Consider the following 27,708-nt stretch of genomic DNA (forward strand, 5'->3'; position numbering starts at 1 on the left):
CTAGACCCTTCACCAGCTTTGTTGCTCTTCTTTGGACACATTCCAGCACCTCAGTGCCCTTCTTGGAGTGAGGGTCCCAAAACTGAACTCAGTGTTTGAGGTGTAGCCTCACCAGTGCCAAGCACAAGAGAACAATCACCACCCTAGTCCTGCTGGGCACACTATTTCTCATACAAGCCTTGTTGGGTCCTACTAAGATCTTGTACTTAGCTGAGTTACCATCAGCAATGAGAGCATCCCAGCTCAGCCACCCATGAGATGTGCTTCCAACTTCTGGCCTCTTAACTCTCCACAAGAGCTATCCCTCAAAAGATCAGTGAAAATAAACCCATGACAAACATGGGGCTGAATCACACTCCCCCAAAATATTTATAAAACTTTGGAGTTCTTTTTCCTTCCCAGCTGTATAATGGCTTTGTATTTCCTGGCTGAAATTTTGGTCCCACCAAGTTCAAGTTGTTTTTATCAAGTAATTTCAACACTGCTAGGAAAAGAACAATCCACAAACTCCTGTGATTTGGAGTTATTTCTCAAGGAAGGCTTTACAATGGGTAGGTATTTACTTGCCTTTCAGTCAAGTATAAAAAGACAACTTATGTGGGCTAAAGCATTAGGAATCTCCAAATTATACATTTCCTTAAAAAGGTTTGGGTTGGAGGAGACCTTTCAAGGTCATCTACTCCATCTCTCTACAGTGAACAGGGGCATCTGCAGCTAGATCAGGTTGCTCTGACAGTTTTTGGTTGTTTTGGAACGTGAATAGATTTTTAAACACAATTTATACTGAATGGTCTTCATTTGTCACAGCAGTTCTTCAATACTGTCTCATTGCTAGTTATCTCCTGAAAGATTTAGATAGCTTTGCCTCTGGTCTGTGGTTAGCCATGGTACTATGTGGTATTTAGAAGAAAGATCACAGAATCATAGAACAGCAGGGCTTAGAAGGGACCTTCGAAGATCAACAAGTGCAACCCCCCTGCAAATCAGGATCACCTAGGGCAGGTCACATAGGAATGCATCCAGATGGGTCTTGAAAGTTCCTAGAGAAGGAGACTCCACAACCTCTCTGGGCAGCCTGTTCCAGGGTTCTGTCACACTCACAGCAAAGTTTTGACACACACTGAGGTGGAACCTCCTGTGTTCCAGTTTATATCCATTGCCCCTTATCCTATCACAGGGCACCACTGGAAAGAGACTGGCCCCTTCTTCTTGACAGCCACCTTCAGATATTTACAAACACTAATAAGATCTCCTTCTCAAGTCTTCTCTTCTCCAGACTGAACACCCCCAGGTCTCTCAGCCTTTTCTCAGAAGACAGATGTTCAGTACCACTTTAGTCCTCCATTAGAATCATTAAGATTGGAAAAGATGCTTAAGATCAAGTCCAATCGACATCCCAACATCACCATGCCCACTAAGCAGTGCCCTGAAGTTGCCATGTCTACACATTTTTTGAACACTCCACCACCTCCCTGGGCAGCCTGTTCCCATGCCTGACCACTCTTTCTGTAAAGAAATGGATGTTTTCTGTGACGAAAAAAGTATGAGGACATTGCTTATTGACTTAATAAAATTCAAATTCCACCATTCCCAAAGTCACTGAAGTGCTGGTTAAACCACAAAAACAGTTAATGTACTTGAATGGTTATATTTAGGGTGTAAAACATTTCTTTAATGTTTTATTGCAGTTTTTCTCAACAAAATTAGTTGGACTTTATGGGGGCTGTTTCTTGATACCTGAGACCAAAAAATCCTTTCATTTAGCCATCACTCAGCCAAGCTCTGTCCTGTTGCCCACTTGGATAACTTGGACAAATGCTGGATCCAGTGCTATGAAAGGTTCTTTTCTGGTTTGCATCCAACCCAAGTCAACAGTGCTATTTCCAATGTGCCTCTGGGTACAGGTGTGGGGTTCATGCCATGATGGCTCACAAATATCTGCAGTGCCCTGTTAGTAAGGACTCCTTTCCAAAGACATGAGCCACTTCTGCAGGAGAACCCTCATTTCTCATAAAGAGCATCTGTGAGCTCCACTGCAGGCTAGACAAAAAATGGAAAGCAGATTTTCTGCTACAGGGAAATCCAAGAGAGAAGGGTTAAAATGACCTCTAAGGCCTTATGAAACTTGAAGCAAAAACATTTCAATTTTTCATTGAAAATCAAACTTCTGAACATGGTACAAAACCTGGGGGAAATTCATTGTCCTCTTTGCTTTTTCTCCTAAAGAAACAAAGAACCAAAGCTCCCTAACCCCTTTTTTTCTTTTTTGCCCTGGCAGGTGTTTATCAAAACCATTTGTAGCTCCTCCACATTTTACCTCCTAACACAAACAGGTCTTGATGTAAAAGGCCCAACCAGTTGTACCACACTGTAAAAATTAAGCCAGATTAATTCTAAGCTAAAGCCTGGGGGAAATCTACCATAAAGCCATCTCTGCTGGCCAGAAGAGGAATGAAAATGAGCAAGTAGTGGGGATATAAAAAGAGGAGAAAGAAAAGCATCAAAGCTTATTTGCTTTTATTAAGCACCTGTAAAAAGCAGCTGGTGCCACATGTGGCTAATGGATGAGGCCAAAAACCTGTGGATTTCTGTAGTGTCTAAATTATTCCTATTTCTGAAAGTATTTTGTTCTATCAGCACGTAGCACTTACACCATGCTGTGTGGGGAAGCAAAGAGATGGCTTCTGGTGAAGAATTTGTTCCCTTCCAATTCAATAACTACAGAAACATCTTCCAGAAGTATCCTGGCAGAAAAGGATGTCAGGGAGAACCTGGGACTGTTTTCAGAGCAGTGTTATGTTTCCTAAAGCTGTGATGCGTCCTGATGGGGAAAGAGATGGATTTAAGAAGATCTTCAGCTCTTGGCTCTGCAATTGTACACTAAAAATAGTAGTCTAATGGGGCTCTGTACATGTCACATCACCCTCCCAGGAGAAAAAAAATATCTAGTATTAAAAAAAGAATAAATATGGGGGGAAATATGGGAAAAAAACCTGATAAATCAGTTGAAAAGCTTCTCAGCAGTACAGCTCGGAGTCCCTTCTGTGCCTGCTGCCTGCAGCAGTGGTTGTATGGACAGAAGCCACACAGAATTTGTGGTAGGAAAAACTGGTTTGGAAACTATTTGAGCCCTTAGAATGAATGAGATGCAGGTGAATGGGCAGGGAGGGAAGGAGTGAATTGCCCCCTCTTAGGAGGCAAACTGCTCCTCCATTCGTTCTCCCTCCGAAGGGTGTACACAGTAACTGGTACCCTGCAAGCAGTTAAGCCATCCTCTCCACACTAAAATCCTGCAAATGAGGATATTTGTGCCTTAAATTCAGCCTAGATTCCTTCCTGAGCAGAAATACCCCTACAAACTGCTGCTCTTCCATCTTCATTTTATGTCCCCTAATTAGAAGTCGGTGGCAGCTGGAAGAGATACAATGAACTCCACAGGATGGCCAGGAACAATTACAAATCACCCAGTGCAACGTCTGAAAATGAGTTCCACTCCTTTCCCCGACATAACAGAACACTGGAGTCTAGCAGAACATCTTTTACTAAACCACAAGCCTTTTTTACTGAACTATGAGTCGATTCACACAACTTTATGAGATCATAGAATCACAGAATGGTTTGGGTGGGAAAGGACCTTTAAAGGTTGTCTAGTCCAAGCCCCCTGCATTCAGCAGGAACATCTGCAACTACAGCAGGTTGCTCAGAGCCTCGTCCAGCCTGACCTGGCAGGATTTCAGGGAGGGAGTTCTACCACCTCTTTGTGCAACTTGAGCCAATGTTTCAACACCCTCAGCATCAAAACTTTCTTCCTTCTCTCCAGTCTGAATCTCCCCTCTTTTAGTTTAAACTCATCACCCCTTGTCCTGTCACAACAGGTCTTGCAAAAAATGATGCAGTAGGGATAACTGCAGCGCACAATACAAGCAGAAAACATCACCAGCTCTCTGCAACCACCCAAGATACTCTTGGTACCAGACACAGATCATTCCAGAGCTTTTAGCTCTGCTTAAGCTCTTCTGGCTGTAACAGACACCAGTAAGCAACATGATTTCTTGCAAACCATGTTACCAGCTTCCATCAGCACCCAGGCTTAAGAATGCTTCAACCCCTGGGCTGGTATCTGCCTGGCATGCACACACAGCTCTCCCTCTTTTAACCTGTAACCCTCAGAGAGGGAATTAAAAAAATGTGCATTTTCATTAATGCTGCTCCTTGTGTTCATGCCCTCAGTTTTCTGACAGAGAGGACGTGGCTCAGGATTTTCAAGGTGTTAGTTTAAGCGTAGGTCTTTCCTTCCCTGCTTTTCACAATCCTGCGGCTTTTGGATGGTCCAAGGTGAATCTGGGGCTGCTGACAGCCAAGCTGGAACTTTCCATCAATATAAAATCACTTACTCAGTCTCCTGCTAAAATAAATGGTCCATGGGTGCTTTAACTTCAGCAGAAGCAAACCAAGTGTGAGTTTATAACCTAATGCTCCAGCCTCTTTTTTTTTGTATTTTTTATTACAAAAATATTAAGCTTTAATTCAAAAAGGAAATCTAATATATTCTTCTAGGGTAAGATAAGCTTCCAGGAGGTGGCCAGAGGCACGCCTGCCTTTCTGAGCACTGTGGTGGTACAAGCTGGATGAACAAAGAAAGGAAACCACCGCTCTGAAGTGCAAGCCATGCTGGCACATGGATCCCCTCTAACTTGTAAGTGTGCCCCACTTCTGCTTTAGAAGTGTTTTCCTGCCAGCCACAGGCTTGTTTAGATGGTGCAAGAGCAGATGCTCCCCAGGGACACAACAGCCACTCTGCAAAGCCTGATCCAGCTCCTGCCACCCAGGTATCTGATGGGATGGGGGCCAGAGCAGGTCATGGTCCTCCCCCTGATAAGCAGGGTTGGTATTGCCTCATTGCTCTGTCATCATGGCTCTGAACAGCTGAGGGGTTGCACTCAGCTCACACCAGACCATGTTTCCTTGCAAGAAAGCTCCTCGTGGCCTTCAGACCAGGGTCAGCTGCAACCCAGCAGATGCTGCTAAATATAATGCTGTCAAGATGAGTTTGGGATGTTTTGCATCCCAGGGAAAATCGTTATAAATAACCTGAAGATGTTGCTGAATGCTCTCAGCCTTCAAACCAACCTCAGCTTAATATTACCAGGGGAAAAAATTAAGAGGATGGAGAAGCAGTGATGATGACGATACAACCATTCTGGTGTGCAGGGCTGGAGCAGCAAGGAGCATCCCTAGGGGGCCACCATCTCCCCAGGCATAACCAGCTTTATAATGGACCAAACACTGGCTGGGCTGGCAGGCACGACAACAAACTTACAAAGACTCTGAGGCTGCAAGTGCTTTTTTTCCCCCCTCTCTCTTCCTTTTTGAAGTGGTGTTGCCTATTTTGGTAGGGCAAGGGCTAATTTCAAGAAGGTTTTTATTTGCTGCAGAACATGTGGAACAGTGTCAGACATTTGTGTTGTGGTTTCTCAGGGTTTCGGGCCAATTTTTCAGCCTGAGAAGGGAAAAGCCACCCATTCCTGTAATTAGAGCTGAGGAATTGGGCTCTGCAGGCAGACCTTCCTCCACACAGCATGTGACAGCTGACAAGGCACTCGCCTTGCCTCTGCCTTTTCATTAAATTTGGCTTCAAGTGCTGCAGAAGACCTTGACAAGATGCACATGGGGCTGGTGTGTTTCCACCGAGAGCCAGACCCATTGCTGAGGACAGAGAAGTGTTCAGATCATAGAAGCATAGAAGGGTTTGGGTAGGACAGGACTTTTAAAGTCACCTAGACCTTGAAGTAAGCCAGGATGTCCCCAACTACATCAGGTTGCTCAAAGCCCCATCAAGCCTGACCTTGAGTCTCTCCAGGGATGGGGCTTCCACCATCTCCCTGGGAAACCTATTCCAGTGTTCTACAACCCTCATTATCTCCAGATCTGGCATACCCTCCACTCTGACACCCAGAGGACCATTACTACCATTTATACCATACAGCACATTACAGCAGATTGCAATTGAGATACTTGAACGTGTCCAGAGAAGGGCAACGAGGCTGGTGAGAGGCCTGGAACACAAGCCCTATGAGGAGAGGCTGAGGGAGCTGGGGTTGTTTAGCCTGGAGAAGAGGAGGCTCAGGGGAGACCTCATTGCTGTCTACAACTACCTGAAGGGAGGTTGTAGCCAGGTGGGGGTTGGTCTCTTCTCCCAGGCAACCAGCAGCAGAACAAGAGGACACAGTCTCAAGCTGCGCCAGGGGAAATTTAGGCTGGAGGTGAGGAGAAAGTTCTTCACGGAGAGAGTTGTTAGACGTTGGAATGTGCTGCCCAGGGAGGTGGTGGAGTCACCATCCCTGGAGGTGTTCAAGAGGGGATTGGACGTGGCACTTGGTGACATGGTCTAGTAGTCATGAGGTCTTGGGTGACAGGTTGGACTCTTGATGATCCTTGAGGTCTTTTCCAACCTTATTGATTCTGTGATTCTGTGAATTCAGAATCACATCCTGCCCATGGCTGGAGAAAGGAAAATCTGCTGTATGGTGCATGCAGAACTCTTGAGGAGGTTTTTCTTTTTGCTTTTAGCCTACAAATGGCAATTTTTGGCTGCAAAGCTGCTTATGGTGCATCCTCAGGCAGTGTCCACTCATAGAATCATAGAATGGTTTGGAAAGGACCTTTAAAGGTCCATTAGTTCAATCCACCTGCAGTCAGCAAGGACATCTGCAACTAAAGTAGGTAGCTCAGCACCCCAAACAACCTGACCTGGAATGTTTCCAGGGATGGGGCATATACCACCTCACCAGGCAACATGGGCTAGTGTCTCACCACCCTCAGCATCAAAAATTTCTTCCTTCTCTCCAGCCTAAATCTCCCCTCTTTTAGTTTAAACCCATCACCCCTTGTCCTGTCACAACAGGCCCTGCTAAGGAGCACAATTTCTCTTCTGGTCTGTAGGTACCTGGACCAACAGCTTGACCTGAATTTGCTGTTTTTCATTCCCTGACTCACACAGTCTCTTGTGCAGCTTGGAGCAGGCCCACAGAGGGGGAATACCGACCAGCTCCTGCAATCCCCTTGCAAAGCAACCACCAAGTTCAACTCAGTTCTCTGCTCCACCTCCTCCTTGCTACTCTGGTCACGAAGCACCCAGCATCTCCTCCAGGAAGGCTCCCCGGTGCTGGCAGACCAATGCTCACAGCTCTTCCAGCCTTTCTGTGCTGAGGACCCTTGGAAGCAGCTGCCAGTGGGTCACGCTGCCCAGCTGGCACCCAGCCTCCTTCCTGGGCACCTCATTCACCCGCTCCCCACGTTGCCGCTGGCAGTTCCAGTGTGACCAAGGCAGAACCTGATGGAACATTTTTCAGCTCAACATCCCCTAACCCTTGGAGCCTTTTGTTTATGCCTATTTTTTTGCCTCCCTGGGTTTTGTGGCTGCAACTTTAGCTGTGTTAGGACAGTGCTGCATAAACCATGTCCTTGCTTCTGAATCAGGGGCTGAGTCATTGGGGGTGGGGGGAAACAGGGGTCCTAAATGCAAGAAGCCACTGGGTACTTGTGTGCATTAGGGAAAAAAAAAAAAGCTGTAAGAAGGGTGCTGCCTCAAGCAGAGAAATTAGGAAGCACAGATGCAAAAAAGCTCATCAAACAAATTTTTTTCTTTAAAAAAATGACATTTTTAAAAGCAGTTTCCTGTTCAAGAAATTGGACAGAGAAACAATAACCTGTTTGTCACTGCTCCCTCTGAGCAATGCATGTGAGATCCCATCCAGGGAAGGAGATATTTCTGCTGACTGCAGAAGGGTTCAGAAGCCCCTGCATGCCACAGCCACTCATGGAGCCACTGTTTGGCTCTGGCAGGAATTACTGGTGTTGTTATTTACTCTTTTGTATGACAGCAGGAGTGGGGCTGTATCTGAAGATGTGTAAACACAGCTCTTGGTGGCTCCAGCCATCTGACAGGATGCATTTTTGGAAGGAAGCCCAGCTTCTTTTTTCTCATTGAGGAACAGGAGGCAGGGAGCTGCTTTTGGGATTCTTGCATGGGGCTTTTCACCAGAGCTTCCAGCAAGATGGGAGCAAGACAGACCAGGTGTGAATCCTGACTGAGATTTTACTCACAGAGAAAAGGATGCATGAAACAGTGTCTGGAGGAGGTGCAAATTTGTGTTGGGGATGACAGAATCACAGAACGGTTTGGGTTGGAAGGGATCTTTAAAGGTCATCTAGTCCAGTCCCCCTGTAGTCAGCAGGGACATCTGCAACCAGAGCAGATTGCTCAGAGCCCCATCCAACCTAACCTGGAATGTTTCCAGAGATGGGGCTTCTACCACCTCTCTGCACCAGTGTTTCACCATCCTCAGGGTAAAAAATTTCTTCCTTTTATCTAGTCTAAATCTCCCTCATTTAGTTTACAACCATCACGCCTTGACCCTGATACAGTCTGTCCCCATCCATCCTATAGACTCCCTTTTAAGTACTGAAAGGCCACAAGGTCTCTCCAGAGTGTTCTTTTCTCCAGGCTGAACAACCCCAATTCCCTCAGCATGGCCTCAAGCAGAGGGCTTCCAACCCTTCCATGATTGCTATGGCCTCCTCTGGCCCCACTTAAACGGGTCCATGTCTATCTTGTGCTGAGAATTCCAGAGCTGGACCCAGCACTGTAGGTGGGGGCTCAGCAGAGATAGAGGGGAATGGAAGATGAGAGGGATGCTAAAGAAGATGCTACTCTACATGATGCTGCTCTCTGGGTAAACACAATGCCCTCATTTGTAGGCCAATAAATGTGGTTTCTCTCATACATTTATACTCAATCCACAGAAAGAACAGTGCTCACCCTGGGGAATCCTTTTACATTAATAACATCACCACTGTGCTGAACCAAGCCTCCAAAATTATCCCAGAATTCACTGATATTTTTTTCTATGGGCTTCCAGGGGGAAATTTCTCCCCTGTTCACAGATCAAGCCAGATAAACAGTCTGATGAAGAAACTCTCCTTCCTACAGTCCTTTTCCACCCAAATGAGATGTCCAAGATCATCTGCTCTCTTCAAGCAGTAGCCAGTGCTCCCCACTGCTTCCACCAGCTGCTAATAAGGATCCCTGGTCTGAGGAGCATCTGCCTGCTGAGACATCATCAGCTTCTACCACATGCTACATTTCAAATGAAGAAACCTCTCTACCAGCTGCAAACATTTCAGGAGGTCAAGCTGGAAGATCCACATCCTTTATGTAGCAACATGCAACCTACAGGAAGCTGGGACTAAAAGAAGGATCTTAAGACAGCTTAAGTGGAGGGATTGAATGTGAAAGCTCTGGAATTGCCAAGAAACTGGAATACAATAACCACAGAACCACGGAATGGTTTGAGTTGGAAAGGACCTTAATGATCATCTAGTTCCAACTCCCCTGCCATGGGCAGAGAGATCTTCCACTAGAGCAGGTTGCTCAAAGCCCCGTCCAACCTGGGCTTGTATGCTTCCAAGGATAAGGCATCCACAGCTTCTCTGGGAGGATTCCCTAAAGTGTCATTAAAAACCTGTGGAGAGAGTGCAGGGAGACAGCACATGATTAGGAGTGACAAAATACAGGACAACATGAGTGAGGTATGTCCCACAACCATCACCCCAACATCACCAGGGAAATTTTACTCAGGGAAATCTCACTGTCACTTTTTCCATCCTCACCAACTCACTTGGGATTCTGTTCTCCCTTGTCTCTTTCTGCCACTTTCACTCATTCAGACAAGCCATTTGTCCTCCTCTCTTGTAGGTACCATGGCCTGGATTGCACAAGACAAATTCCTCTGCATTTCAGCCTCACTGCCTTCCTCTGGCCTCCAGCTCTCAGGGGCTTGTATGCCCTGTCCCAAGCACTCTCCATCCAGGCTGCTAATGTTTTATTTCTTCTCCTCTATCTTCTTCTTCCAAAAGCATAATATTTTATCATCTCCAGGAGAGAACAATAGCCTGCTGTGTCTCCAAGGCCACTGAGGGGCAACTGCAATATTCAGTTCCCATTATGAGAAGATGCAAATATACTGCCAAGCAGAAGACCTCCGAGTACTGATACTGCCACAAACGGTGTCTGGAAACAGACTGATGGAAAAGGACCTAGGGGTGCTGATTGACAGCTGGCTGAAGATAAGCCAGTGTGTGCAAGAAGGCCAACAGCATGCTGGCTTGAATCAGCAATAGTGTGGCCAGCAGAAGTAGGGAAGTGATAAGTGATTGTCCCTCTGGACTCAGTACCAGTGAGGCCACACCTGGAGTACAGGGTTCAGTTTTGGGCTCCTCACTCCAAGGACATTGAGGTGCTGGAGTGTGTCCAGAAAAAAGCAACAAAGCTGGTGAAAGGTCTAGAGCAAAAGTCCTGTGAGGACTTTTGCTGGGGGAACTGGGGCTGTTTAGCCTGAAGAAAAGGAGGCTGAGGGGAGACATTCTTGCTCTCTACAACTGCCTGACAGGAGGCTGGAGTGAAGTGGATGTTGGCCATGTCTCCCAAGTAAGAAGCAATACAACAAGGAGAAACAGTCCCAGGTTTATGCCAGGGGAAGTTTAGGTTGGACATTAAGAAAAATTTCTTCCCTATGAAAGGGTTGTCAAGCCCTGTAACAGGCTGCCCAGGGCAGTGGTGGAGTCATTATCCCTACAGGGATTTTAAAAGCTGTATAGATGCGTTGCTGAGGGACATGATTGGATTACCAGTTGGATTTGATGATCTTAGAGGTCTTCTCCAGTCTTAATGATTCTATGATTCTGTGAAACACTGAACCCTACCCTGATCCCCACAGTGCCCAGCAGCAACAGGACAGCCACAGCTGCTGTCACGAAACATTTTAATTCTTTCCCATCATGGCTCCAAATTAACTTAGCACAGCTTCCCGCCTCCTCTACACACCAACAGCATATGCATGCTAAAGTTCTACTCTCATCATCCTCCCAAACACTCCTGATTGCTCAGATACAGCCTTGTACTCAAGTTATGACACAGATCTCTGCCCCACCGGACTATATGGCTCAGCAAGCTGGGATGGGGGGAACACTGTGCTCACACAAGCAAACATCGAACGCAGAGCAACCAGCCTTGAATAACATTGCAGAATGAAAGGCAACAACAAACTAGAGGAGAAAATAAAATAAATAAATGAAAAGTTTAGCTTTAAGGCTGCCAAAACCAAGCCATTGATTACAGCACATTTGATCCATTTGCATGCAGAGAGCTTTTCTTGGGAGCAGAGATGGAAACAAGAGTCTTAATATAGCTGGAGTGAAAATATCCTTCTTGCACTCTCCTAACTGCACTTTGATAGGAAGCAGCCACAGAGCAGATGGTGCCTATATATAATCACCAGACCTATTATCCCAGCCTCTTTTAGTAATTTGAAGGATGTGATAACCACAAGGAGAGCAGCAAATATTCCCCCTCCCTTCCCCCTGCTAAGAAAAATATTCACACCAAAAAAAGAAGAAAAGAGGAGGAAGCTGTAATTATGGTAGCGATTAAAAGAATTTCCAAATGAAGTAAATAACTATTTTGTGCACTGCTCCTTTAAACCAGAAGTCAAAAGTTAATTAAATAGCAACATGTTACTGAGTCAGGAGAAGACAGCAAGTCTCCATGCAGTCGGGAAGGCAACTGGAGTCACTGTGGATGAATCCAGACCCCAGCACTTCCTTCCTGCCTCGCTGCCCTCCTGTCATTTCTCTGCAGCTGCTGTTTGATGGTGGGGGGAGGGAGGGCTCATCAGTCTCCATTTTTTCCACTTGCCTAAGCCTTGAGTTCCATGGTTTCCAAGGATGAGTGATGGAAAATGATCCTCTCTGGGGGTCTCCTGCCCCACGAAGATGCTCATGAAAACATCAAAAATCTGATTTTCATCATGTTGCAGGGGGAAAGGCAGTGTCAGAAGGTTGTCATGGAGGTGTAAAGAGGAGCTTGGGCAGGGGTTGCGTGCCTTAGTCCACATGGACCCTTCCTCCCCCTCTGAAGCTGCCTGTTGGGCATGCCAAAAGTGCCTGTTGGCAACTAGAAGCCCAGGGATGAGTTGGGAAGAGCAACCCCTAGCTGTAGGTAGCTGGAGGCATTACTCATCATAACCTCTCTTCTTTCACTTTGGGACCAAAGCAGGATCCCTCTGCCTTTCGGTGACATCTCTACCTCCAAGCACCACAGCTGACAAGAGGCTGAGCAGAGGCAGGACCAGAAGATCCAGGCACTTCATGGACGTAAGTTAATAATGGAGGTGCTGAGGAGCACCCCTGGGTACCTGACTCCCGGATGGAGCCCCTGGCTCCATGGTGATAGTGGCTCTGGTGGTGATGAGACCCATGGGTGCTCATGGGTACAGAAAAGCTTCCCTCAGCTGAGCAATACACTCCCATGCAAGGAGTAACCACAGCTTATTGTCTCCTGTGCCAGTATCTGACAGGCACCAGGGCAGCTGGTAAAATACACCTGGGTCTAGGAGGGTCCATTCATCAACAAAACCTCCTGGTTGCCGAAGGGGTCTGAGAGAATTACTGGGGATGTCTTGACTTTGCTCCACTGCCCAGAGAGCATCAACCAGCTGTGCTGGCAGCTTCTGCACTGCTTCCAGGTCAGCAGCATGACTCACTAGTGACAGGAATCCCAAGGATAATGCACAAAACCATCACTGCTGCTTCTTAATCACCCTCCCCAAGACATCCAGGCTTCTGTTTGTAAAGCAGAGGAGGCTTTGGAGCCACAAGCTTTAAGCATCTCCAACCCCAACTGGTAGGCCAAGGATGGTGTCCTACCTTCCATCATCAATGGACAAGGAATGTGCCAATGGCTGTGCAGAACCAGGGCATGCAGTCCCTGCCTTGAGTGCTTAGAATTGATGATTGCACCAGAAGTTCACATGCAGAGAGAGTGGGAGTACCCCTGGGTGCTGCTGGAATAGATGTTCCCAAATTAGGTGGCCTCATTCCAGCCAGGAAGCTGTGGAGCCATCACTCTGTGAGTAGGGTACAGGAATTTGGGAGTGGTGCCCTGTAAGAAGGTACGTGGGTACGTGCAAGGACCAAACCTTGCATATACCGGGTTTAGAAGCAGCAGTGGTGTGGTCCCAGAGGATGCACGTGTGACATGCCCTCTTTGGAGACATGGAGACAGCCATGTGTCACCTGCTGGCACCTAGGGCTATCCCTCCTCTTCACCAGCAACCCAGTCCAAGCACCACCCCTCCACCACTTTGCTAACAACAGGGCTGCTTGCCAGAGCTATGGCAGCCAAGCTTGCATGAACTATTTAAGTGCCTACGAGCACCATTTGGTGTCACGAGGGCTGGCTTAGGAGAACCCACACAAGACTGTATCTACCAGCAGCCAAAAGCAACTGGTGACTTCCACACATGCTTATGTGCCACCCACAGCATCACCTGCTAAAAGTCACTGCTGATCCCAGCCTCGATATCCCCCCTTTCTCTTTGGGATTACAGTAGCACCCTTCTGCATTTTGGTGCCCCTGAGCTGATGAGGGGCCCAGCAGAAGCATGACCACAAAACCCAGCCCACTGCCCACATTAAAACCCACTCACTGCAGCACACTCATGGGAAACTTCTTCCTTGCCTACTCACTGTGCTTGGCAAGCAGGTATCCACCACCCACCTGACACCCCACCCCTGGCAGGGCAGGCACACAGCCCCAAAGCACTGCCTGCTGTAGGCTGCACAGATGCCCCCCGTCACCACCTGCTCCCACATGAGAGTGGAGCAGGCACGGTGGGGAGCACCTCATCCCCATCTCTGCCCAATCCTTGAGGTAACGCCAGCTCTGCTTTGCTAACCTCATCCCATCAGAGCCATCCACATCCACTCCAAAGCCATCCACTGCAGGCAAGAAACTCCTTCTTCTGCCCTGAAAGCTGTGCGGCTGTGAATTCCCTGTGAACTGTGAACAGCAAGTCCCAACTGAGCGGCAACAGGAGAGCCACCCTCCTAGATGTTGGCCAACCTCAAGTGTTCAGCAAGGGCCAATGAGTTACACTCTGTATCTAGGCTGATCCTGCTCTGGCAGGACAGTAGGACCAGATGATCTTTCGAGGTCCCCTCCAACCTCTAACACTCTGTGATTCTGTGCCACCACATAAATCTCTCCCCATGTTTTTTTCCTTCCAGTGCAGAGCATGGTCTTTGGTAAGACAACAGGTAGGGTGATTAGCTTCTATGGCAATCTAAGATCCCCACAGAGATGCATTGCAGGTGGGACCTCAGCACCATGTTGCCCTTTATTGAACACACCCTTTCTGGCCAAAGACACAACCAAAAGATAGACCCTCTGGGAGTTAGAAGCTGAAAGGAACAAGCCAAAAAAGGCTCATAGGAGGAACAGAAAGCACTCTGGCAGCTAACCTGAAGTCTCAGGGGCAGAACAGGTTCAGTTCCTTGTTCAAGAGTTGAAAGACACTTCAAAGCACTGGGTTAGGAAATACTTGAACACAGGCAGCACGAACACTGAAAGGTGACGGACAGAAGGTAGGGCCAGACCAATTTCCTGCCCAAAGTGTCTTCAACCATCTTCACCCTGAGCCCTTGCAAACAATTGCACAGCAGAGATCATAGAATCATGTAGGTTGGAAAAGACCTTTAAGATCATTGAGTCTCACTGTAAACACAACACTTCAAAGTCCATCACTAAACCATGTCCCTCAGCACCACATCTACAGGTCTTTTAAATGCCTCCAAAAATGGGGACTTCACCACTTCCTTGGGCAGCCTGTTCCAGGGCTTCACAACCCTTTTGGGGAAGAAATTGTACCTAAAGTCCAACCTAAACCTCCCCTGGCACAACTTGAGGACATTTCCTCTCATCTTCTCACTTGTTATTTGTACTGTATGATGGGGCTGCCCCGATATCTTCCATTTAGACAAACCCTTTTTCCCAGCCCTTACTTTGCTGCTGCACACCCAGATCCTACTGACCCACAGGGCTTTCCCTCTGCAGTCTCCCTCCCTGCACTCCGTGACCACCTTGGTGCTTGCAGTGGTCCCAGGATGGGATGGCTCAGCTGGCCACCCTGTGTGAAGACCAAGTGTGGGCAGAGTGGGAGCTGGGCTGAGCACATGTAGCTGGCCCATCCACTCAAAATACCCTGGCCAGCAGACCAGCTCATGGAGAATGGGCACAGCTTGCTCTGGTTTGCTTTTGGACACCTTCCTGCTAAACCAAGGGTGAGGGACATGGCAAATGAAGTGGCCTCAACAGCAGGAAGGGACACTGGCAATAAAACACGCCTCTGCAGCGACTACGGGAGATCAGCAGCAGATTTTCCTCAGCAATGCTGACATCCCAGAAAGCTATCACTCTTTTGTCCTCCAACACTGCTACCATCTCTGATGTTTGATGGCCTTCAGGCTGAGGGCAGGTTCATCTCCTTGCTTGCTGAATGATGGTCTGCAGAGCTGTGGACTGTATCTCCCAAGGACCAAGTGCTTGGAATTTATAGAGCAGCCAGGAAATATCTCCTGTTCAGAGCTGGACTAGAAGATCACAGTTGCACTTGATGGTATTAGAGGCCTTTTCCAACTAACTGATTCCCTGATTCTGTGCTGTCCTTGCTCTCTCTCCCATTTGCTGTTGTATTTCTGCACATTCTGCATGAATTTGAGAAAATAACTCTGCTCACACATTATCTTCTTTTATGAGGACCCTGGTTTCAAGCTACAGAATTAGCAAGACATTGTAGCAATCCACTTGGCAAAGTGGATGTTCTCTGACAGTTAGGTGCAACACTGGATGGCGTGAGCAAGATAACAAATGCCCCTGTCTACCACCACTGAAAAGCTTAATTGTAATAACGGCCAAAAGGCTTTTCTCAGTCCATCAGGACAAGAGGAAGAAAAGCGAACTCCAGAGGTGGCCCCACCTGGCAGGATGAGTGCCAGTGTGCCAACTCTCACTACTTGGCATGGCCAACTGAGGAACAAGCACCTGAAGGCAATTCCTGAGCACAGACCTAACCTGCCCCCAGCAAGAAGAGCTCATTTGTTTGCTTGGCTGCTGTAACCTTATTAAGGCATTTGAACTGTTCTGAGCAAGCCAAGCAGCATGTGTGGTCAGCTCTGCATGGGAGGCAATGTGTCTCCCTGCACCAGTCAGACCTGTGCCAAGGATGCACGATCCCCTTCAGGTGTTGTTGCAAAGCTGCGCAGAGGAGAGTTTTGTACTTGCGAACTGCCCATCAACCCAACACGATCCAAGTGATCCTGTGGGCAAAAACATGCACTTATAGGGCTGGAGAATCATTGAAGTTGGAACAAGTTGGATCAAGTCCAACTGTCAACCCAACAACGCCATGCCCACTAAACCATGTCCAAAGTGCTATGGCTACATGCTTTTTGAACATCTCCAGGGATGGTGACTCCACCACTTCACTGGGCAGCCTGTTCCAATACCTGACTACTCTTTCAGTAAAGAAATTTTTCCTAATATCCAACCTAAACTTCCCCTGGGGCAACTTGCAGCCTCTTGTCCTATTTCTTGTTACTTGGGAGAAGACACCAACACCCACCTTGCTACAACTTCCTTTCAGAGGGCTGTAGAGAGCAAGGAGGTCTCCCCTCAGCCTCCTTTCTTGAGACTAAACAATCCTGTTATCAAGCTCAGCTTGGGATACTGGGTATGATGACAGAGTCATCTCCAGAGGTAGGCAGTGAGCATGAGAGTGGACAGGAGGAAGAGTCAAGAAACCCACACTTTGTTCATGACAAGAGCTTTCTTAGTGTGGTTTCTTCCATCTCCATTCCCTAATGACCTGAGGAAATGCTCCACACCTTTTTCACTTTCTCTCTCACAAGGGAGTCCATAACTGGGGCAAATGTAGGCAAAATCCAGCAAGCCACATCACAGACATGTTGACACAGCTCAGTAGCTGCAGATCTGCTGGTAGGGCAGTAGTTGGGATTAAGTCTCTTCTGACAAAGGGCAACATGACAGAAAGCCCTTCTCAGGATGGTTGGACCTCCACAAGCTGGCACTGGGCTTGCCCCAAAGTCAGCAGACCCTGAGGAGACCCTCACATAAGAGTCTATGGGATGTCCATTCTTCTGCAGGGTGCCCTGCTCCCACCAGCATCTCTGCATTTCTTGTGGTACAGGGAGTTTGATCACGAGCACATTTGTTGGTGCCACCTGAGCATGACTGAAACGTAAGAACTCCTCAAGAGCTGGCAGATGCAGGACAACCATGAATGTGGACTGGTGTGCATGGAAGGAAGCACGCTGATTTATTCCTTCTCTTCAGCTATAGGACAAGAGAAGAGATTTTCCTTTTTCAAGACTAGAAGGTTATATAGGTGAGTACTTCTCCTGCCTTGCTTTGCTCGCTCTCCTCACTCTCCTTGTAGACAAAGAACATCAGTTTTCTGGCAGAGACTCCCATGGGAAGGGTGTAGCAGCCTGAGTACCCATGGGCATCTTTCCCACTTGTGCAGAAGCGGAAGGGTGGCTGAAGTCTGGCAAACAGCTTTGCTGGTCCAAGCACCTCTCTGTTCACTGGTGGGGAAATCCAGGCAGCATCATGATGCTGGAATACCAAGAAGGTTGCAACACCTCTCCTGTATGAACACAGTTCCAGTGCTGGGGATTTCTGCCCCATGGGATATTCCACAGCAAGGTCTCTGGCTGTATCTATCCACCACTGACCTGTGATACACACAAACACCTTGTTCCTGGTGCTACCCACATCATGCCTTCAGGCACTGGTGTCACTCCAAGCAACCAAGGACATACCTGGACACACCAAAGATACACTGGGTGCTCACCCTAGGACAGGACCATGGGGCACCACCAGTCATGCACTAAGATACCACCATGACCAGTCCAGGGTCTTCCTCCTCTTTTTGGAAGGACAGACAGATGATGGACTTCTAGATGCACAAGTCTTCAGCAAGACAAAGCACTGCCAAAATTCTCCGGGGCCATCCCCCACCAATGTGCCTTTATTTTATGGCAGCATTGCAGCTGGTATAGAGGCTAGCCAGAGCCCCTGTTCCCCAGGCAGGGTGACAATTAGAGACAGTTACCCCGGCTGAGGTGCTGCCTGCACTTGGCACTGAGCTGTGTCTTCTTCTGGGCAGGTACTGGCATAGGGAAGCCCTCACTCATCTGCCAGAACGAGCCTGCAGTATCAGGCTCTTAATTCAAACATCTGGGGCAAGGTACTGTTGCTCCTGCAGTAAAACCAAGACCTTCTGCCCCTGTGCAGAGACTTGCCCCTTGGAACCTGCTCTCCACAAGAAGTTTAAGTGCCCTGGCACTACACCAGAGGTAAGAACACAGAAGAATCTCACCATACATAAAAGAAGGAATACTGTTATTCCTAGGTTATACACTGGGAGCAGAGGACCAAGACACTCATCCAGCAGATGTATATCAGAGCCAGGAACCAAAGCCTTACCTCTTCAGCTGTGGTTCCACAGGCTTGCTATTGCCAACTGGAGTTGTTATCACTTCTGTCAAACTTTGTGCTTTTCTTTCTCTTTTCTTGCTCATAGACCTTATGGTCCAAATCAGACCTGCATCCCAACTTCTCAGTGCTGGGCAAACATATTTAACAGCAAACATTCTTCCTCTTCTGAGAGGGTGGAAAGCAGAGTATGGAAAACACCATACTTCCATTTGACACCCAAAACCTGGCATGCCATCAGCTCATAGCCAGTGCAACCATTTAAGCATCGGAAAGCAAGGAGCTGGAGCCCCTACACAAGGAGCTCTTGATCTACATCTCTGAAAGCCTGCTGCCTTTTTTCTGTCCTTTCAGAGCTTCCAGGCCCTTTGTCTCCAATGCAAAGGCGTCCTGCAACCTGGGGGGTTTTCAACCACTACCTGATTTGCCTGCAAAGCTCAGGGCTTCACCGTGTGCCCACCACATCAGGAGCAGCTCTAGCATCCTGCCCACCTGTGCTCCTAAGTCCACGCTGAGGATACCTTTCCTCCTGGCACACTAAACCTTGGTTGCAGCTCAAGCTCAAGTTTTGCAGGGTTGGTCTGAGAAAGCAGTTATGATGATGGAGGAGATGGGAAGAAGCACAAGAGCTTCTGTCACTGTGGGTGAGTCCATACCTTCAGACTGCTCTAGACCCAAACCCATCACTCATGATGCTGCTGGTCTTGCTCCTGAAGCACCATCAGTGGTGTAAATCCAGAATAATTCCTTCAGAGTACTCCAGACTTCCCCTGCAGAAGCTGGAGGACTCCAGCAACGTCTCCTCAAACCTTGGCTAACACCAACCAGTGCCCTCAGGAGAGAGCTGTCAATGAACCAAGCCTGAATCAAGGTTGAAAGCCTGGGTCTAGGTCGAGTCAAAGACAAGGACAGATCAAAACCAAGTTGTCACATGAGCTTCAGCCACCCATATTTAAACCCTGTAGAGTAACAGCATTACACCTAATCATGCTACAGTACCAGAAGAAAGCACTTCAGGCAAGATCACCACGTTACCCCTCTGGGAAAGACTTTGCTCCATTTTAGTATCAGGAACAAGCTGTGCCTTTGCAGGGACAACTTGGGAAGGTTGTACCTTGCAAGGGTGTTGGTTGCTGGATTAAGCCCCTGCCCATATAAACACCTCCAAGTAAGGGAGAATTTAAAACTAACAATACTAAAACATAGGCAAATGGGAATGGTGTGAAGGCTTCGCTTTGGAATAAAAGATTAATGGACATATTGATTGCCTCAAGGGGCTGGGACAAAGGCTGACAGCCCTGTTTGTTTTCTAGCATCTGTCTGTGGACTCACTGTGCTTGTGCCCAAGCAAACATTGTGTTAAGGAAGCTTATGAACTAACACCTAAGTGCAGTCAGGTTGTCTCCAGCTCAGCCCACAGGTTGTCTGAACACACTGCCACCAAAATACGTTAGCAGGAATTACAACAGCTTAACATTTAGAAGCAGTCAATGCTGAAGATGTGTTCAGATGCCTCTGCAAAGCTACCCAGCCTTAGAAACGTGTGTTGACCCCAGTGTGATGCTTGGGGAAAAGGTTCCCTGAATATTGGCTCGAAATCTTGCAACTTACAGAAAGATGAAGCAAGCAAGCAAGCTTCCCCAGGGCCACTGGAGGAAGCTACTGCAGGATGCTGGGAAGGACTGGATCAGACAAGGGCTGCTGTACTGAGACTTATAGCATGGGATGCCATAGCAAAGCAAGCAGGAGAGATGGAGGAGGGGTGTGGTCTTCCACCAGAAGACCAGGTTAAAGTGCACGGCTGTAGAGACCCACAAACACTTCCGTTCCAGTGCTGCGCACACCTAATTCTGGAGAACCCAGGAAAAAGAGCACAAAGGGTTTTTGAAAAGTGTCCTTCAAGACCTAAGGCATTTTGCAAAGCTCCTACCACTGTCAATCATTAACCTGCTGCACTCATCAGATCTCCTTACTTCCAGACCTCAACATGAGGAACCAGATCCCTCCTGAAGTCACCCCTTCTCGCTGCCTCCTTGATGTCTAAAGCCTCTGAACCTCCAGGCATGCACAAACAAATAGAATCCAGCAAAATAATCACTTGAGAGGTTTAACAGACCAATTGAGATACATTCACAGTTCTCACCCTGCCTCCTTGTTAAGCCTTTCCCATGCAGGTTAGTCACCCTGAGACAGTTCTCTGCAATGCAGGGACTTGGCTCTTGGAGAAGCTGAGTATCACACAGTCCCATGGTAGCAGAACTTAGAGCTTCACAGGGACAGTTGGTGGAGAAGCTGAGATCCTTCTGCTAAATGCCTATGTGGCAGAGCAGGCAGCCCTGCCTGCAAGGATGGATATTGTAGAGGTGGGGACAAGGGTGCAAGAGCAACAAACCCAGAGCCACATTTCATATCATTGCCGATTTGAAACGCCACCTAAAAAAGTGCTTATTACAGCAGAGGGAAAAACCCAGAAGCCTTAAGTGACCATTTTAAAGCTTTCAGCTATTTAATTGTGGCTTTCCACACCCTGGTAGAGTAGCCAGCACCCTCACCACAAGAAGCCTCTCCTCCCCAAAGTGTTCTCTGCATCACTTATACCTAGGGAGATGCCAAACATCTTGGAGAGACCTTCTGAACACCCCAAAGTGAAGGAGGATGTCCAGCCTTGCAGGTGAGATGGTGGCAATCACCCAAGGTGACAGCAAGGCAGGACTGACAGCCCTCCACAGCATGAGTAGGTAGGCAGAGGAGCTATTGAACCTCCATCAGAAGATGCTTTGCTCCTCCTCTCCCAAGAATGGCTCACAGGCATCAACAGCTGCTTTAAAAACCAGCTATAGCTGTCCTACATCTCCATACAAAACCAGTGATAAATCTCCAGCCATGGTGTTCTGCACTATACAAGCCTTTAGCTGGGCTCTGCACCATCCATCACTCCCATCAAAGCCTGTCAGGGCCTCTGCAGCGAAAGAGCTCTCCAGCTCTCCTGGAAAACACTGAGGACTCTGCATCTAAGCCCCCCAATAACCATGAGCTTCACACCTCTATGGGCTGCAGATACAAGGAAATATTTTCAGATATGCCCTGAAGATCATGGATTCTAACCCTGCTTTCAAAAATGATGCCTGAGCTTCAGGGCCACAATCCCATTTCTTCCCAGTAAGTTCCCAGCTCACTTTTGGACTTGCCTTAAGTCCTCCAACTCACTTTTGGACACGAAGCATCAGCTCTTGAAATGTGAATCACAAATCTAGATGGAGCTACATGAAATGAAAGGGGGTCCCTTCTATAATGCACATTATTTGCTCTTAGAGCTTGGCTGGTTTTCCCTCCTCTCCAGCTGCCAGGTTGTTAAAATCCCACAGGACCAGAGAAGAAAATACCCCCCAAAAAAGACAGCCAGGAAATAAAAAAGTAGGTAGGGGGAAGAAAAAAGGAAACGAACGTAGCCCCTCTGCTAACCACAGCCCAGCAATGTTTTCTAGAGGGATGAGAGGGGACCATGCCATGAAGAGTGGCAGTGGGTGGCCATTCCCAGCGGTTCCCATGGATACTTACTGGTGCTTGTGCTAGTGCCGATGGTGTTGATGGTTGTGGGGACGGAGGAGGAGGAGTAGAGGGGCAGATGGCCGTTCTCGCACGCCAGGTTTTTGTCCTGCCAGCTGGAGGCGCTGACGCTGATGCCAGAGTCTCGAGAGTTTTGCCATCCGTTGAGTTTGTCGTCGGAGTTTTGTCTTTGGTGATAGTAGTGCGCCTGCCCGTAGTCCACCGAATCCGACCGACCTCTGTTCTGGCCACCAAAGCCACCTGACGTGCGGTCCTCCAGGTGGTTGAGCCACATGGCCAGGGCGCTCCTGTCCTCTAAAGAGGTGGCGGGGTGTATCAAGGCGTAGGACAGCAGCTGCCTGCTCTCCTCGATGTGTTGGTTGTGTTCGATTGAGTGTGCCAGGATTTTAGGCAAGAGTTTCATGTACTCGACTTTTGCCTCGATGTTCCCAGGCTTCAGTAAAGGCAGGTGGGTTAACAATAGGGAAATCACTTTATCCTTGGATTCCTGTTGCCATTGGTTAATGATTCCTGTTGAAGGAAGAGGAAAGAAAACAACAGAACTGAGAAATTGGCAAACAAAGCTAATAAATAATAATAAATAGATTGATCCTGGCAGGGTAAATACGACACACCAAAGGGATGCGTGTGTGTGTGTATTCAAGAGTGCACCTGGCCAGCAGGTTGAGGAAGGTTCTTCTCCCTGCCCTAGTGAGGTCACACCTAGACTACTGGGTCCAGTTCTGGGCTCCCCAGCTCAAGAAATACAAGGAACTACTGAAGAGAGTCCAGTGGAGGCTGCAAAGATGCTGAGGGGACTGGAGCATCTCTGTGAAGGGAATGGCTGAGACCTGGGGCTGTTTAGCCTGGAAAAGAGCAGACTGAGAGGGAAGCTTCTCAATGCTGATCAATATCTAAAAAGCAGAGGAGTAATAGGATGGAGCCAGACTCTTTTCTGTGGTGCCCAGCAACCGGACAAGAGGCAAGAAGTTCCATCTAAACATGAGAAAAAACCTCTTTGCTGTGAGGGTGCCAGAGCCCTGGGGTAGGCTGCCCACAGAGGTTGTGGAGTCTCCTACTCTGAAGAGATTCCAAACTCCCCTAGAGATTGTGATCCTGGGCAACCCACTGTGGGTGACTGCTTCAGCAGGGGGGTTGGACTAGAGGATGTCCAGAGGTCCCTTACAAACCCTCACCATTCTGTGTTTCTGTGATTCTCTCATGCCATTCTATAAGCATCAACCAACTGTATGCGTGGAGATGTTCTCCAAAATCCAAAGCGTGCCCATTGGACATTTAAGAGTTACCAGATACTCCTGAAAAATCACTAAAAAAAACCCCAAATTATACCCACCTCTATGACTGCATAGCTCCACTGCTGCTGCCCTAAGGTTAATCAAAGTCATAATTTGAGCCAAGTTTTCTCTATCTTTGGAGATTACACAAAATGCGACACAAAACCACTCTGTGGATAAATTCAACCTTTTAACCACTTCCAACTTTCCAGCTAATGGTTGGAAAATGGAAAAGGTCAGGATTCAAAGGAGCAAGAGCTACAAAGGGTGACTGGAAGAAGCATCCCAGAAAAAGGGTAAGAACCAAACCAGGGTGGTGGTCGATCCACCAGCCTGGAGCAATAAGCTGGTACTGAGCAAAGGTCTCAGCTGAAGGAGTCAGAGAGCTGTTGTTCCTCTGTTAGCTCACAGCAGATAGGAGATGTTTTAGGAGACCAGAAAATAAAAAACAAACATTGTGTGGGGCTTGAAAATATGCAAAAGGAAAAGCCACGGAATTACAAACTGGTCACTTAACTCGAACTCCTGGAAAACTGATGGAACAAATAATGAAACAACCTATTTGTAAGCACTTAGAAGATAACAAGATGATAAGTGACTGCCGACACCCATTTGTCAAGAACAATTTAATTTCCTCCTGTGACAGAGTAACTGGCCTGTGAATAGCTAGAGAAGCAGTTGGAGCTGTATATCTTGATATTCATTAGGTGCTGCTGCACATGGCTTCCTCAGCAGCACACCAGAGACACATGCTCAGGTGAAACTGCTTTGTGGGCACACAACTCATCAGGAAACCAGACACAGAGAGTCCTTCCTGGTGATTCACTGTCAGACTGGGAGGATGTGCTAGGCAAGGAGACTTGTCCTGGCTGTGACACTATGCAGTATGTCATTGGTGATATGGGTGATGTGAGAAATTTATTCAACATGCGGGTATCATGCTAGGAAAAACGAAGACATCCACAAAACTGGATTAGAAGTCAAACAATGTTGACATCTAGAGAAAAGTTAGAAAAAACCAGCTACATTATGTCAGTGTAAACATCTGCATGCAGGTGGGAATAAATCTCTGTGCAGCACCAGCCAGCCTGTCAACTGTCTGAGAAGTGAGGACCAGCATGGACGAGCCACTCTTTATGTCTGCTAGGGGTACATTTGAACTGCAGCAACAGTGAACAAGGTCAGACATGAAAAGATGACCTCTTAGAGGTAAGGCAAGTGAGGGACAGAGATTGCTTACAGACACTGAGAAATCTCTATCACAGGAGGTTTTTCTGAACAGCTTAAACACCAGCAAAGGATAGCTCAGGACCTCTACCTAGACCACCCAACTAATGCTTCCTAGCCCCAGGTCAGCTTCTCCTTTCAGTCTCTTTAGCAGGCTGTGCCTAAGGATTCCACAGCTGAACCATCCAGTGAAAAAGGACTTTACATTCAGTGCCCAAAACTTTACCAAATGAAATGCTCTGAGCTCTTGTTATTAAAAAGCCCCAAACTACATTCTCTCTATCTGCTGTCTCCTATCCATACTGCAGAGGAAACTGCTCTAAAGCATTGATTCACCCTATATTCTTTATGTGGTTTTGAGCTGGGGCAAGCCAACCCACGCCAGTGAAATAAAGATGTGGACATCCATCTGTAGGATCACCCGAGAGGTTTGGTCTTGAGAAGACTCACATTGCCATCCTGCAGCTAATACAACCCCTGTACCAACCCATGACCTAGAAAAGGGCTATTCCAGAATTTCCCCATTACAAACAAATCCTACACATTAGGTCTCTGACACAACTGTGGTGGTGAGCATCACTCAATCCTCCAGTTGTGCCTTCCCAGTCTGAAAGCATGCAACCATTTTAATAGGAAGCCACTAGATGGCTTGCTGGAAACACCGATGGCTCTCACTGGAACTTTCTGCAGTGGTATTTACTTCTCCACAGACCCACCCCTCCTCCCAAGCCACTTCCCAACTCAACCAATGGCGTTCCTGAGCCATCTGGTGCTGCTGCTCTGAGAGGTGCAAGGAATGTGGTGTGGTATAGCTTTGGTGGAGAAGGAACTGCTTTGTTTACAGAAGAGAATTCTAGTACTCTGGGTGTTATCCTGTGCCCATGGAGATACTGTGAAGTTGTTTTGGGAGCTAAAAAATGGAATTTAGAAAAGCAACACTCAATCTGAGTGGAGTTGTACAAGACACACGAGCATAACTGGACTCAAGGTCCATCTCCTTATTTCCCATATGCAGATGTTACTTCTCTAGGCAAAGCTTCCTGAGGGGCTTAATCTGATTCCTTGGTCCCATCTCTCAACCCCTACTTCTCAACATGCTGCTTATACATTGAGGACCCATCTTATTCTCTCCCCTTCTCCTGCAGAAGGATGTCACCAATGCCCTTATCACTCTCACATGTTATTATTGCTATTGGGACAATTCAGCAGCACTTTTAGGCCGGCACAGCCAAACCCCAGCCTGGCTCCATCTGTGGCTTGGATGAACTGAGAAATCCAACAATCACTAAAAAAACACAAATAAAAAGAACCTGGTGCCACTTGTACATAGGAACTAGGTAGCAAATACAGATAGAAGAAGCAGAGACTGGTGCAAACTGGGCACAGAGGAGTAGGAAGCAGGTGGTCATAGCTGGAGCACCTCCCTTAGGGGACAGGCTGCAAGAGCTGGGGCTGTTCAGCCTGGAGAAGAGAAGGCTCCAGGGAGACCTTAGAGCAACCTTCCAGTACCTGAAGGGGGCTACAAGAAAGCTGGGGAGGGACTTTTTACAAGGGCTTATTGTCATGGGATGAGAGGGAAGGGATTGAAGCCGGAAGAGGGAAGATTTAGACTGGGTATTAGAGAGAAATTCTTTACAGTAAACATGGTGAGACATGAAGAGGTTGCCCAGGGAGGTTGTGAATGCCTCCTCCCTGGAGCTGTTCACGGCCAGGTTGGATGAAGCCTTGAGCAACCTGGTCTAGTGGAAGGTGTCCCTGTCCATGGCGGGAGGTTTGGAACTAGATGATCTTTTAAGATCCCTCCCAACCCAAACCATTCTGTGATTCTACGATTCTTCTTCCTTGCATAGTGTGAGACTGAGGTCACCACTGGAGAAAAACAGGACGATGCCAGAGCTGCTTCTTGGGAAACCTGCCTCAGACCTCTGCGAGGCTTACAGGTTTGAATTCACAATGCAAAAAGATGGAGCAATGGTCTGACAGCCTGCAGCTGGAGAGGGCCCTGACTGGGCCTGCTCTTCCCCTCATCTACTAGCAGGATGTGCACAGTTAAGCAAAAATGGAAAATAATCAGATCTGAAAGGGGTTTTGTGCTGTCTGAGATGGGGCAGAACGTCAGGATTAATCCTATCTGCCAGAAAATAAAAGGGATCTGGACAGGGCAGCATGGGGGAAGGAAACCTGGAGCTGCTTCTGCGCAGGAGGAAAGGGGATGGTGACCCCTCTGAAGCCTCTCTCCACCCCATCTCTGAACACAGGAGCTCATGCTTCATCTCCCTACCTACACGTCATGACATCTGGGGCATTTCACATTTTATTGCCAGAACAAGCCCCACCAGGTTAACCATGGTTAGAATGTGCCCTGGTTTTGGGCTGCCATGTCGCAGGGCTCTAGCACACTACCTTAGTGGTGTATGGGATTACAGGCACTAATTAGAGACTCATTAGACTCTTCAGTGGTGCCCAGTGACATGACTAGGGGCAGTGGTCACAAACTGGAACCCAGGAAGTTTCATCTGAACATAAGGAGAAACTTCTTTCGTGTGAAGGTGCTAGAGCCCTGGAGCAGGCTGCCCAGAGCAGTTGTGGAGGCTCTTCTAGAGAGATTCCAAATCCACCTGGACATTGTGATCCTGGGCAAGCTGCTGAGGGTGACTCTGCCTTAGCAGGGGGGTCAGACTAGATGATCTCCATAGGTCCCTTCCAACCCTCACCATTCTGTGATGCTTTCTGTCACAAAGCCTTTTCTGCTCTAAGGGATGGCAAGATAACCAATATTTGCACCAGGCAAACCTGAGCATAGAGAACATCCCAAATTTAGAAATCCTATCTTGAAACTCCCCAAAATCCCTGTCCTGCATGTTTTTGTCATTGCACCAACATTTTGTAGATGAGCTAAATTAACAGCTGACTACAAGCATGCTAGGGAGCCAGCTTCCATCCCATCCTGAGCTCCCTGCACCAGAAAGGGATGAGAACTGATGGACTCCCCAGAGGAGAAAATCCCGATTTTTTATTGTGACACTTTTTTTCCTTGGGTCAGAGGCCAAATGAAGGTCAGATGTGAAACTACCTTCTAACACAGGATTTCTTGACCAGCAGGATTTTGCTGTTACACAGCACAGCTGATGCATGTGCAGGGTGTCTACATATAAATCTAGCACCAAATATAGCCAGGTCTTGCTTCCAAGGCTGAAACCTGTGCTGTGCTATGAATAGGTCCAA

General features: G+C 47.7%; 1 protein-coding gene across 3 annotated transcripts in view; it reads right to left on the bottom strand.

Moving 5' to 3' along the window:
- The window catches only part of SAMD4A (sterile alpha motif domain containing 4A), a 119,575-nt gene that overhangs the window by 24,828 nt on the left and 67,039 nt on the right, over positions 1-27,708 (bottom strand). For all 3 annotated transcript variants that reach the window (XM_054380701.1, XM_054380700.1, XM_054380699.1), the window contains exon 2: positions 21,974-22,492. In XM_054380701.1, coding sequence (XP_054236676.1) covers positions 21,974-22,492 — 519 coding nt within the window. The remainder of the gene's footprint in view (positions 1-21,973; positions 22,493-27,708) is intronic.

The sequence above is a fragment of the Indicator indicator genome, chromosome 4 (genome assembly GCF_027791375.1).
Source record: "Indicator indicator isolate 239-I01 chromosome 4, UM_Iind_1.1, whole genome shotgun sequence".
Taxonomy (NCBI): Eukaryota; Metazoa; Chordata; class Aves; order Piciformes; family Indicatoridae; genus Indicator; species Indicator indicator.